Here is a 12,979-nt window from a genome sequence, read left to right as displayed (position 1 = left end):
CTGTCTCAAAACACAGATAGATAGATAGATAGATAGATAGATAGATAGTGGGGAGGGGGGGGGGGGGGGGTGGGGAGAAGAAGATAGATAGGTAGGTAGGTAGGTAGGTAGGTAGGTAGGTAGGTAGATAGATAGATAGATAGATAGATAGATAGATAGATAGATAGGTAGATAGGTAGGTAGGTAGGTAGATAGATAGATAGGTAGGTAGGTAGATAGATAGATAGATAGATAGATAATAAAACGGTCATTGTTTCTATGGCCAACAGCTTGGCATATAGCACTGCACCCACAGCACCAGTGGTAACACAGATGAGGCTTGACAGAGACAGCTGACCGGTGCAGGAGGACTAATTATGACTCTGTTCTTGCCTCCAGGGACCCATGTGAGCGTGTTTCAGGAAAGCTGGCTGTGCCTGAGTTTACCCAGTGACAGCCGCCACCCACAACGGCCATGGTGCTGGCCTTGGCTGTCCTGGAGTGACTCACTGTGGGGTGGCCTGGGAGCTCAGCAAGGGCTGAGTCTGTTTCTGGGCAATCGTGGCAGTCTGCCGCAGGGGTCTCTGCAGGATGGGATTGGCCTGAGGGTGGCACTCTACTGCATGAATCCGTCTGCATTTTTATTTTGTTGACTGGAATTAGAACATTCCTACAATATTTTAGGTATTTCTAACAGGGTTGATCCTAAACAAGAATATGGAGTGTGAAAATATAATCCTTAATATCACTTTTGCTCCCACAACCCCTCTTTTTCTTGGTTGTCTTTCTTTTTCTGTTTTTCCCAGTTGCCCTGTTTTATCAAGAACACAAGAAACTTCTAGAACTTTCTGGCAAAAGTCTACTTTTTCCTAAACTCCCCCCCCCCATGACTGAAGTGCCCAAAGTGAATCTGATTAAGAAGTCATAATCTAAGGATCGAAACAACGGCCTCATTTTATTCTTCCCAAATTCAAAGTGCCTTTGATGAATGAGCCCATCCCACCCCTCAAAGCCTTCCCTGGGTGTTTGCAGAAGGCTGTGGGTGGTGGGGGACACTTCCACTTGCACAGTCTTTCCATCAAATCATCTTTTTCCTATCATATTTCACAGATGGACTTAGTCCCGTCTCACCCTGAGATGGTGATGTTATTATAATCCCAAACTGGCAGCACCAGTTTCCCTCTCAGAGATACTGGGAACTTCAGAAAAAGTGTGAGCCCCTGGCCACAAACTGTAGAGGAAAGGCAAGTGCTGGATTGCCTGAGAGAAGACAATGACATGCTGAAGATGGAGTTTCTGTCCCGCCTGGTCCCACAGCTGCTTTGCCCCAAATAAACACACAAAGACTTACACTGAGTATAAAATGTTTGGCCGATGCCTCAGGTTTATTACTGACTAGATCCCTCTTAATTATTAGCCCATTTCTATTAAACCATATATTGCCACGAGGCTGTGGCTTACCTGTAATCGGGTGTAAGGAGTAAGGTTTTTCCTCCCGCCACCTGGTCTTGACCCGACGCCTCGCCGGCCCCAATTAATACACCGAGACTCTGTATTTGATATTATGCTGTTGGCCAGTTACTTGTTTCTTATTGGCTAGCTCTGTCTTAAGTATTAACCCATTTCTATGTATTTCCACGTGGTCTTACCAAGAGCAGAGGAATGGCGGTTCTGTTCTCTTCAGACTCTCCATGTTGACTCCTCCTTACTTCTTCCTCTTTCCTCCTTGTCTCCTAGTCCCTCCTACCTTCCTTTCCTATTGGCCAACAGTGCTTTATTCATTAACCAGTATGAGAAACATATATACATAATGGCATCTCCCATCAATCAGGCTTGTTACTTCTTCAACAGCTACATGGCTTCTCTCTAGAGACCTCTCTCCCCATCCTCTGCCCAGAATTCTCCTGGTCTCATAGCCCTGCCTACATTTCCGTGCCTGGCTACTGGACAATCATAAAAAGCATACATACCAAAGACCATCCCCCATCAACATTCACTGACAGACTTTCCAGTGTCTGTCTTCCTGGAGGAGCCAGGGTTATGACCACAGTAGGCCATACTTGTCACTAAGCCTAGGCTCAGTCATCTAGAGTTTGAGCACAATGACATTGAACAGCCCTTGGTAGGAGCACACACCTCAGCCCTGCAGCTCTCCAGCACTCCTCAGATGATAACATGACAGGCGGGGGATGTCTTTCTGTACACACACACACACACACACACACACACACACACACACACGTATATATACATATTATTGATTGATGAATAAAACACTGGTTGTCCAATAGCTAGGCAGGAAGCCTAGGCGGAGCTACCAGACAAGGAGAAGGCTGGGGAGAGGAAGGCAGAGAGGAGCCGCCAGAGAAACACCATGTAGCAGCAGAAGGAGTAAAATGCCAGGGCATTACTGGGTAAGCCTAGAGCATGTGGGAATACATAGATTAGTAGTTATGGTCTAATAATTAAGAGAAAGCTAGCAGGGAGAGAGAGAGAGAGAGAGAGAGAGAGAGAGAGAGAGAGAGAGAGAGAGAGAGAGAGAGAGAGAGAACTAGCCAATAAGAAGCCTGAGCCATTGACCAATAATTTAATAATTAATATGTCTCTGGTGCTTATTTGGGGCTAAAGGGCAGTGGGACCTGGCTGGATAGAAACTCAAACTACACGTGACTACTGGGAACTCCTTTATACATTTTCTGCAGCAGAGGCAGCAGCTGTGGAGTTTTCGCCATTCGATACTGCTGAGAATATCCCGGTGGAACGCAAGTTCTGCTGGCCTTGCTTCTACCAGGGACCACACATCCTGTCCTATAGCAAAGTCCAGGGACAGACCCAGCTCCTGTAAAGCTTCACTCCAGATTTTGACACTCAGTAGAGCTGCTCTTGGGTTGAACCGTGTCTCCATATCACCACCCTGTTGCTTCTGTCCCTAGGCCATCTACAAAATGGTTTCTTCTGTCATGAAAATGCCCGAAGATGAGTCAACCCCAGAGAAAAGGACGGAGAAGATCTTCCGCCAGATGGATACCAACAGAGATGGTAGGAAGCTGGAGAGCTTTGCTTGGGCCAGGCTGTGGGTGGAGGCCAGGCAGGGCATCTCTACTAGAGGACAAAATGTCCTGGGCAGAAAGGAGCAGAGGTAGACCCCAGAGCCGGGTGGGCCCCGGAGCTGTGAAAACCCAGAGCCAGGTGGGCCCCGGAGCTGGGTGGGCCTGGAGCTGGGTGAACCCAGGAGTTGGGCAGGAAGGACCAGTGGCTGAGTAGACCTCGGAGCTGGTGAAATGCAACCAGCGAATGCATAAACCAAAGTAAAAAACAAGTTGGTTTCAAACAAAATAGACAAGTCTGGTATGGTAGTGACACAGGGAAACCACACGTTTGAGGACAGCCTGGACTACTACACAGGGCATCCTTATCAGTAAGACAAGTAAATAAATAAAAGTGATTCCTGCACATCGGGCTGCCGTGTAGAGTCCAAGAGGTCCAAGCAATTGATAAGCAGTGACTTCTTTCTGACATAACTATGTCTGTATCCACTATCTGGGATGTACTTCTGCAGTTACTCAACTGAAATTCAAAATCAATTTGGCATTTTTATTTTTCTTGCCAAGTCTTGAAATGCTGTTCAGAAGTACTGGAGTTCACAGTGCTAAATCAAGGCTAACCCAGGCCACCAAAAGCTTCCCAGCTCTCTTAACTTTTTTATCCATTTAATTTTTTATGTGCATGTATATTCATGCCCATGTGAGTTCATGTGCACCATGTGCATGCAGGTACCCACAGAGGTCACAGAAGGGTATTCAGTCCCCTGGACCTGGAACTACAGGTGGTTGTGATCTAATGAACATGGGTGCTGGGACTCAAACACTGGTCCTCTGCAAGAACAGCAAGTGCTCTTGACTGCTGAGCCATCTCTGAAACACAAATTTTATTCTCTTTATTACTGTTGTGTGTGCTATTACACATATTATTAGGTGGCCTCCGTGTGTGTGTGTGTGTGTGTGTGTGTGTGTAAGTCAGAGGACAGAGTTACAGACCCAGTCCCCCACCCCAATCTGTACATAGGTTCCAGGGATTAAACTCAGGTCTTTGGGTTTGTGTAGCAGATACTTTCACCCACTGAGCCATCTTACTGGCCCCAGATCTACAGCTCTTGATGTTGAGCAAATCCTCTCAGCAGTGTAGAAATGAGCCAGGCCCTGTGGGATGCTGATGTGTGTAGTACAAGGCTCTGCAGTCAGTAACAGCAAGCCTCTTTCTATACCCACACGTGGAGTACCATCTCCCTGAGAATCTTGGTTTGCGAGGTGCAGGCTGGTGCGTTTGTTGTTTCCTCCTCAGAGTTGCATGAATCCTGTCTCCCTTCATGTGCCTCAATTCATAGCACATGGTTTGTTTTGCAAAGTTTAGACAAACAGGATTGTTCTAACAGTTAAAGAGCTTGCTGGTGCTGAACCACAGGTTTTGGTAGTCTGGGGAACATGATGGCTTTAAGAGCCAGCCTTCTCCTTAAAGGAGGACTAATGGATGGCACAAGACACCTCCAGATGTGTGGCTCACAGGCCACTGGGACTGTTTCTGCAGGATTGAAGGGCCCTGGCTGGGTTACGGTTCCTCCCGGTTCCTACAGTGCAGCTGACAACACTGCCCCGGGCTTGGCTGAAGAAAGATTTGTTTAAATGGAGAAAGCTGTGGGGAGGGAAGCGATGAGGGAAGCGATGCGATGTTGAGCACTCAGGAAACTCACAGCTTTAGCCCTGGGTCCTCAGGTCTGAGTCCCTGTGCCTTCTCACCAGGAGCAGAGCAGGCTTTGTGCATAGCGCACTGTCATCATAGTCTTCTTAGTGAAAGGCCTTTCCATTTTCCTGCTGCCTCTGCACCTCCAGACAAGTCACATGGATGTCTGTGCAGGAGGGCAGAGAGTTCATTCATGTTGGGCACCCAGTCTTCTGGAGCTTATGGTTCCAGCGCCGGCAGCGCCTGGGACTTCAAGGTGTTCAAATGGCGCTTCTGTTCCCATCACCCCAGTCTCATATCCCGCAGTACCTGAGCCAGTCACTGGGAATAGCGGCTAAGGAGGCCTGGAGGAGCCAGAGAGGCCTGGTGCCTGTCTCTGGAAAGGAGTTAGGACTAAGTCTCTGGGAAAGGAAAGAGGACAAAGCTGGGTAAAGGTGCCCGGCATTCCTATACCCACTTCATTAGTGAAGGTGTCACTTCACTCAGAGAGCCTCCGTGGAAGTGCCAGGGACACAATGACAGTGACAGAGGACCTTTACTGGAAGAAAGTTGAGGAAGAAGAAGAAAGGTTCTGGGGGTCCAAGTTACCGAGAAGGCAGAGGTAAGAGATCTAGGGTTTGGACAAATAGTGAGACTCTACTGTGCCCTGTGAGGAAACAGGTCCCTGTCTTCCGTCTCAAGCCACCCGGGTTGAGGGACTGGTGGGTCACTCTCTAGAACACACTCCTCAATTCTCCTGGCTTTGGGTAAGATGCTGCTGTCTTCAAACACTTGTTGGAAAGAACCTACATTCCTGCTCGGCTCACCCAAGGGGAGGAGTCTGCTGTAAACCTGAGTAGACCAGTACAGAGTGGCACCCTCAGCCCAGCTGCTTTGAGAGCCTGGCACACTCAAACCAGGAAGCCTCCTCATCCCTCAGACACTGAATGGGCCCCTTAGCACAGGCAGAGGCAGAGAGTCAGGTCTGAGTGAGCTAACACCCTCTCCAAGCCCTGGGTCCGGGTGGGCAGTGTTCCTGGTGAACAGAGAAGTAGGGTCCCTCCCTCATTGCCTCCCGGCTTCTACTGAGGGTTCCTGCGGCTCCCAATGTGCAGTGCAAAGGGCCATGGGCTGCCACTCACTGGTCCTCTTGCTTCCTAGGAAAACTATCCCTGGAAGAATTCATCCGAGGGGCCAAGAGCGACCCATCCATCGTGCGACTCCTGCAGTGCGACCCCAGCAGTGCCGGCCAGTTCTGAGCCCTGCACCCCAAGGACGCTACAGCTGCTCGTGTCTCCTGATTAGTGGTTAAACTTTTTTTTTTTTTTTTTTGCCAAACAATATTGATGGTGACGTTGTCCCCTCTTCGGTCAGATGTGCCCTCCTGTGACACCTTTGCCTCTTGCTTCTTTCGTCGTGGGCGCTTTGTGGGAATGCCCAGAGCCCTGTGTGCTGTGGAGTGCATGAGCACACTTCGTGGTGTTCCCTGTTGGATGTTTTTTTTAATCATCATTATCCCTGTCCCCACCCCCTTGATTCTAATGTCTCTGTCTTAAAAAACCCAAGACTTGGGTGCAAGAGAAGGGTTTCCACCCAACCCGGAGGGGCTTTGTTTGAAAGACCAAACTCCTCATGTGGGTCTGTTGTCACGCATGCCCTCGGAGCTATCGTGGGCACCTGGGGCTGTGATTCCTAAGAACAGGTTACCCTTTGGGGTAAGGCTGTTAAAGAGAGCTGGGACATTCCGGAAGAGGCCAACTCTTCTCTCTACCCCAGAGGGCTGTAGTTTCTAAGCTGTGAACATTTCAAGGTAAATTAACAGGAGACGGGCATAGATGGCTCAGCTATTTTTTTCCCACAGGTTTACACGAGTTGAGCTTATAATAAGAGTTTCTTTGAAAAATCAAACACAGATGGTAACAGATTCTAAAACCAGACCCATCTAACTCCCTACTTGTGATTTATAAAAAGAAAAGACTGCTGTATATATATAATATTGGGTATTGCAGACCAAATTAAGTGTTTTGCCTTGTAAGTGCATGTTTAATAAGTGCTAATACAATCTTACTACAGAAGACTGTTTTTAGCTTATTGTGAAGCCAACTACAATGAATGTCAATGTCTTGTTTTCAAGTCATACCTGTCTTTGCACAAATGTACCAGTCAACAAGTGTATTTTATATACTCCATAAAATCACAAAGGGATGATGAAAGGGCCCAGCTCTGATGTCTGAACGGTTTTCCAGAGTCCAGGTGGCTGGAGGACATGCGGAAGGCAGCTTCCCCAGTGTCTTGTCCAGCATGGAGAGCTCCACACTGACAGGGGCCAAGGCCCAGCAGCGCACCGCCAACAAATGCAGGTGTGACATTTTCCTGAGCAGATGAATGTTCCATAGACTTGAAAAACAGAGACTTCCTAGCAGTTTAACCCACATCCTTGGGTGGGGGAGCCACATCTAGAATGTTCATTTTTCCTGTCCCCAGGTACCCTTCAAAGAGTCAGGTGAGGGGCAGATGGACAATTCACCCACCGTAAGAACCAGCAAGGGGGCCTGAAGTGCCCAAGGCCCATGGGGATCCCAACAGCACTGTGTCCTCTGCATGTAGCAAAGTTGAATTGCTGCTTGGGTGGGTCACCTCACACACACTACTTTGAAATGAGGGCTGGAAGTAGGAACTTCTGGCCACAGGTGAGCCAAAGCCCCACAAACCGCTGGCTGGCAACAGAAGGCCCAAATACTCAAGGGTGTCGGCAGCGGAACCTGCCTAAGAGGAGGCAGGAAGGTCTCCGTGTGCTGCCAAGCCACTTCCTGTAGAACAAGAACCACAAAAAGATAAACACAACGGCAAGGAAAGTGATGCCCACAGGTTCTTGCCAGCCTGCAGGTCCCCACGGCAACACTCTCGGGACCTGGCGGAAGTTCAGACTTCAATGGTGGATTAATATGAATCACTTCGTGTGTTGAAATTTTGTAATCTTCATTTTCCCTAGTGGCTTCTCCTTACGTTTTGTACCAAGGCTTGCCAAATCCTGTGGGCCAAATGGTGAAGTCTGGGTTTGAACAGCAGAATGAACACGAGTTGTGGAACAAGTCAGGGTCCCAGCACTCGGGCCACGTAACCCCCGCTGAGCTGAGGGCTGAATTCCTCTTTCTGACTCAAATTTCATGAATGGCATCAGTTGATGTTGGAGATCCACTTGGGTGGGTTCTGCCTCAAGTTGAGCCAGACCCCATGTTTCCTCGAACTTAGACCTGGGGTGGAAACTAGAAAAGGTGGCTTCCGGCTATTGGGAAATCAAAGAGCCAGAGGCATAGGTTGGAAAACCCCGAGGCCACCAGAAGATGCACAGAGTCCCAGAACTAGCTAGCCACACAGACATAGCACACCTACTTGTACTCCCCCCAGGGAGGTACGGGGTATGTCTAACTTTACACATGTTGACCAAGGGACTTCACAGTTCCCAGATGGCTGAGCGCCTGAAGACATGTTTCTCTGGTGAGGCATTGTTGGGGCTGTGTTGGGGGATATCTGGAGGATGTGGGACCTGATTTGTTCCAAGTAAAGGCAGCCTGTGTTGTTCACGGACTGGACTAAATGGATGACTTGAAGGATGTTTCAAAGTTGACTGTTCATACCTCTCGTAAGACAGAGAAGGGATGCTGTGGGTGTTGTCCCGTCCCAGCAATACACTCCAGGGGGACTTTCTACAGATGGACTTAATAATATGTATGTCATACTACGTGACGTGGCCCCTTGTCAGTTGATTGTATAGCTCTTGCCTGGCATTAAAGCATGTTCATTATTTAATATAATTGTCTGAAACATGAGATTTTCCTTACTAAATTGCCCCAGATGGCTGTGTCTTGGGGAGGGTCCAGGTTTGGGGATGGAAGGGTTTTGAAACTTTGTTGGTCCATGTATGCCTGCCTGCTTGCCTGCCTGCCTTCCTTCCTTCCTTCCTTCTTCCTTCCCTCCCTCCCTCCTTCCTTTCCTCCTTCCTTCCTTCCTTCCTTCCCAGCTTGGCCTTCCCTCCCTCCCATTTCTTTTCCTTCCCCAAACAAGAGGAACCCAAGCAAATCCCCAGGCAAGTGCCTCCTCGGTAGCGAAGCCCTTCCCACTGTCAGAAAAGATTCTGTGGAAGAGATATCATGATGGAAGACCTGTATCCCCAAAGCCCTTCAGATTCTGTTATCACTGGCCTTGACTGCAGCCCAAAAGGCTCATGCTGTACGAACAAGGGCTATTCTCTTGCTCTCTAGAGTAGGAGCTACAATACGCCCCTCAGAGGCCAAAGATGGGCCCCTCATAAGCCTAACAGTGGGCTTCCAATAGGCCAACTAGACCTTCGCAGAGCAGATGTGGAGTATTTTCCAATTGCACACAGTTAGAATCTATGTACAAGTACTGTCCAAACTACATCAAGTCATTGGTGGTGGTGATGGTGGGATTTAAATGAGTCCACCTGACCCAAGATAAATGACAATTAGTTGTTTATTAGGGAAGCACTTACACAGATAAGAGTAAATAACTACCGCGGTCTTCCTGCTCCAGAAGATGCGGTCTCTGCCCTTCCAATGCTCTCTGAGACCCAAGAGAGTGAGAGCCAGCTCCTCCTCAACCTCATAATGGGTCACATCTGCACCTGAAACCATGCCCAAAGGGTGTGGCCACCACTACAAGCTCACTGGCAAGGCAAGATGCCACTACAACTTACAACCCAGCCATTTCCATGCATTTCTAACTCGGAGCTGCCTGTTGCCTGGGAGTCCGTCATACTGGGGGCATTGATGTGTGGTGCATGGACCCAGAAACCTCTAGGGATTCAAAGACAGTGACGCTAAGTCTCTCTTGGAGCACCCAGGCTGCAGGAAGGCTTGTCTGCATGAATTGCTCAGGGAATAGCTGATATTTTAGTGTTTCTCTGGGAGAAATGGTGAAAACCTGTTAACCCCTACCCTTAGTTAAATATTCACTATAGTGCACAAGACTGGGCCCATCAACAATCCCTCACGGATGGGAGGAAGATGGGGAGAGACTTACAAGACTCCACTCTTGTCCCCAAGAAGCTATTTGCATTAAAGGTAGCTGGGGAAGGGACAAATGGGGTAGGAGGAAGACAAAAGGATGAGGGATGAACAGGACCCAATTATACATGTATATACAAATATAATGAAACTAGTACATACTAATAAAAATACTCACCAGGACGTACCACCCCCACAAAGATGGGCAAATGGTCAGTCAGCCCTCACCAAGCTGAACTTCTTCAATAGCAGTGTCTCATCATGGGGTTAGGCTCATGCTGCAGGCCGATAGTGCCCCCAGTCAGTTTACGTGTGGAAGGAAGGCTTGGAAGTGTGTGAGTTGGGGAGACATTGTTAGCAAAGGGCGGGACCACCTGGAGGGGAGTACTTGACTCAAGAACAGGTGTAAACTTCCGTCCATAATGGACATTTGATGCCCAATGAGCAACGGTGGCATGCGTCTGCTGTGTCTCTTCATGGCTCTCCTCTCTTCTGCTTCTAACTTATCTGAGGCCCTCACCATCTTTCCTCAAACTCCCAGTACTAACCACACACCCATCTAGAGGAGCCTAGAGAAGTGCAGAGCCTAAGAACCTTTGGGAGCTGGCTGGTGGTGGTGCACACCTTTAATCCCAGCGCTTGGGAGGCAGAGGCAGGTGGATCTCAGCCTGGTCTACAAAGCTACAGATGAGTGATGTCCTTCTGTGTGTTTCTCTTACTGGCTAATGAAGAAAACACTGGCCAATAGAGCCAGGAAGATAGGTGGGGCTAGGAGACAAGGAGAATTCTGGGAAAGGTAGGCAGGGAGATGCCTTGTAGCTGCCAAAGGAGTAACAGGTCCAGGCATTCTCTGGTAAACCAGGATGATGTGAAAATACAGATTAACAGAAATGGGTTAATAATTAAGGCAGAGCTGTCAGTAAGATGACCTCCTAGCCACTGAACAACAGTTTTATAATTAATATAGTGTCCATGTGTTTATTTGGTGCTGAGAAGGGTGGCAGGACCAGACAGGACGAAACTCCAGCAACAACCATGTCTTGAAAAAAAGAACACTTGGAATGAATGGAATATGGCACCAAGGGAAACTTCCACAGTTCAGGGAACTGTGTGTGTGTGTGTGTGTGTGTGTGTGTGTGTGTGTGATGATCATAGTTCATTGTGAGGGCCACAGCAAAGGGTAAACATGGTGAGCAATCACATCCCTCACACCTCCCATTCAGGCAGGTGTGAAGATAGACCAGTCCAACCCAAGGAAGAGGAAAGACATGGATAGTAATAAAAGCCCATTTCATTCCAGAAGTTCCCATAATAATAGTCCTCTCTTCAGGCTTGTTCTTCCCGACTTCTGATATGAACACAGAAGGCAAGGATCCCACTAGGGTTGACATGAGCCAGGGATGGCTTTTGGGGCCCCACTGTGCCTGGAGAGAGAAGGATGCTGTCAAGGATATTGGGATGGATGCTCTTGGGAGATCACTGAAGATACAGCTGGAGCAGTGTGAATGGTTCTGTAATACTGTGTGGGTACCGCAGGAGCCCCACAACAGAAGGTATGCTGAGATGTGCGTCTTGGAGTGTCAGGAAATGTGGATGTCACCTTAGACTCTCGGTAGAGGTTAGCACCAGTATAAGGCAGCAGAAAGAATCTCTGAAAGTCAAAGAGTACCAGGGAGGAACCCTGGTGGGTAGACAGAACTCATCTGAGGGAACCAGTCACGTGCAGCTGTGAGGGGCGTGCAGCTGTGAGGGGCGTGCAGCTGTGAGGGCCCTCCAGAGCCACACTAGAGGCCTCTTCTCACTATGGCCTGGTATAATGGAGGGTGGGGGTGTGGAAGAGCAAGTCCATGCTCTACTGCAAGCAGAGTCTAAAGGTGCAAAGAGCAGCCCAGAGCCCAGGCCACACAGAAATCAGACGCTGCTGCTTGACACATGTTATGAATATTTATTTTTCTTCTTAAAAATGTACAAAAAATAAAATAACATATTTATAGTTTATAGATTCCCCCTTTCCCATTTACAAAACTATTAAGTTACATTTACTCTTTTTATTTTTTTATGTGGGAGCAGAATTGTATGCATATTAATCTCCCCTTCTCTTTCAGAAAGGGCCATTCTTAGAATTTGGCACAAACCCTCTTTTCTCTTGCATTTCCATTACTGTTAAATACGAAGGAAAAATAAATGTTTTGACTCATTTCATGTTTCCCAGGTTTCTTCATTAGGACTGATTTGCAACGTGACAGCCCACTGTGTATTTTTGTGTCATTTCCAATTTCTAAACACTGGGGAAGTTTCAACAATATAAGGTCATGGACCAAAAACACTTTCTCGCTTCAGGCATCACCCATCTTTTATGAATTTAAAAAAAAAAAAAATCTTTATTTGGGCGGGACTTTTCAGGGAACAAAGTCGAGGCATGCTTTTTCTATCTTGCTGGAGTGTTTTTGATGATCAAGATATGACGCTTGGCAAAGGTCTGCTAACACAGCAAGGGGCAGACACATGGAAGTCCCCCCAACAGATACTCCAGGACCTGACACTGTCACTCGTTTGTGGCACTGGCTTCTATCCCTTGTTCTGGCGATGGCTATCATCTGTAAGATCAGCCAATCATGGTTTGAGCCAACCCCAAGCACTGTAGAGCGCATATAGTGTTAGTCCAACAGTGTTAGTCCATCTTAGATTAGACACCCGCTAGTACTCTGGAGGGTCCCCAAGCTGCTGGTTCAGGGAATGGCGTTTGAAATGGAGGAGGGGACTGGAAGAGAGCTGAGCCCAGGATGCAAACCTTTGGCAACACAAAGGAGCGCTGGGCTCTCAGAAAGGCGTCCCTGCTATCCCTTGAGATCCTCTTTGTTAAAGCACCTACTCTCCATCCCATTTGATTCCTCTCCAGTTTTGCAGAGCAATGGCTGGGCTCGTAACTGCCTCAGCTGCTCTGAGCCTCAGGGGCAGGTGAGGCAAGAAGGCAGGAGCCGAGAACGGAGCCTCCAGGTAAGACATCAAAGTGCTTTACAGACAAATCTGGACCTATCCATGGAAGCTGTCCCATCACCCAGGCCTTGAAGTGGGATGCGCCTGGCTACTCAAACTAGTGCTCAGCCCACGGGGCACATACAAGTCCGTAAGCTACCGACCTGTCCACGCAAAGAGAACAGCGGCCCAAGATGGGGCACACTTTCGCGATTTTCAGGGAAGTTTCTCTCGACCTCCAAAGGGTAAGGAGAGGAACAGCCTCAGCTCTCCCGTGTGTC

General features: G+C 48.3%; 1 protein-coding gene across 2 annotated transcripts in view; it reads left to right on the top strand.

The window, feature by feature from the left end:
• The window catches only part of Ncald (neurocalcin delta), a 230,945-nt gene extending 222,435 nt beyond the window's left edge, over nucleotides 1–8,510 (top strand). For both annotated transcript variants that reach the window (XM_051202756.1, XM_051202755.1), the window contains 2 exons: nucleotides 2,913–3,018; nucleotides 5,857–8,510. In XM_051202756.1, coding sequence (XP_051058713.1) covers nucleotides 2,913–3,018; nucleotides 5,857–5,954 — 204 coding nt within the window. In that variant the 3' untranslated portion in view covers nucleotides 5,955–8,510. The remainder of the gene's footprint in view (nucleotides 1–2,912; nucleotides 3,019–5,856) is intronic.
• The last annotated feature ends 4,469 nt before the right edge of the window (nucleotides 8,511–12,979 follow it).

Source organism: Phodopus roborovskii, unplaced genomic scaffold, assembly GCF_943737965.1.
Source record: "Phodopus roborovskii unplaced genomic scaffold, PHOROB, whole genome shotgun sequence".
Lineage (NCBI taxonomy): Eukaryota > Metazoa > Chordata > Mammalia > Rodentia > Cricetidae > Phodopus > Phodopus roborovskii.
Note: the sequence above shows the minus strand (reverse complement) of the source record. Positions and strands in the feature narration are given on the sequence as shown.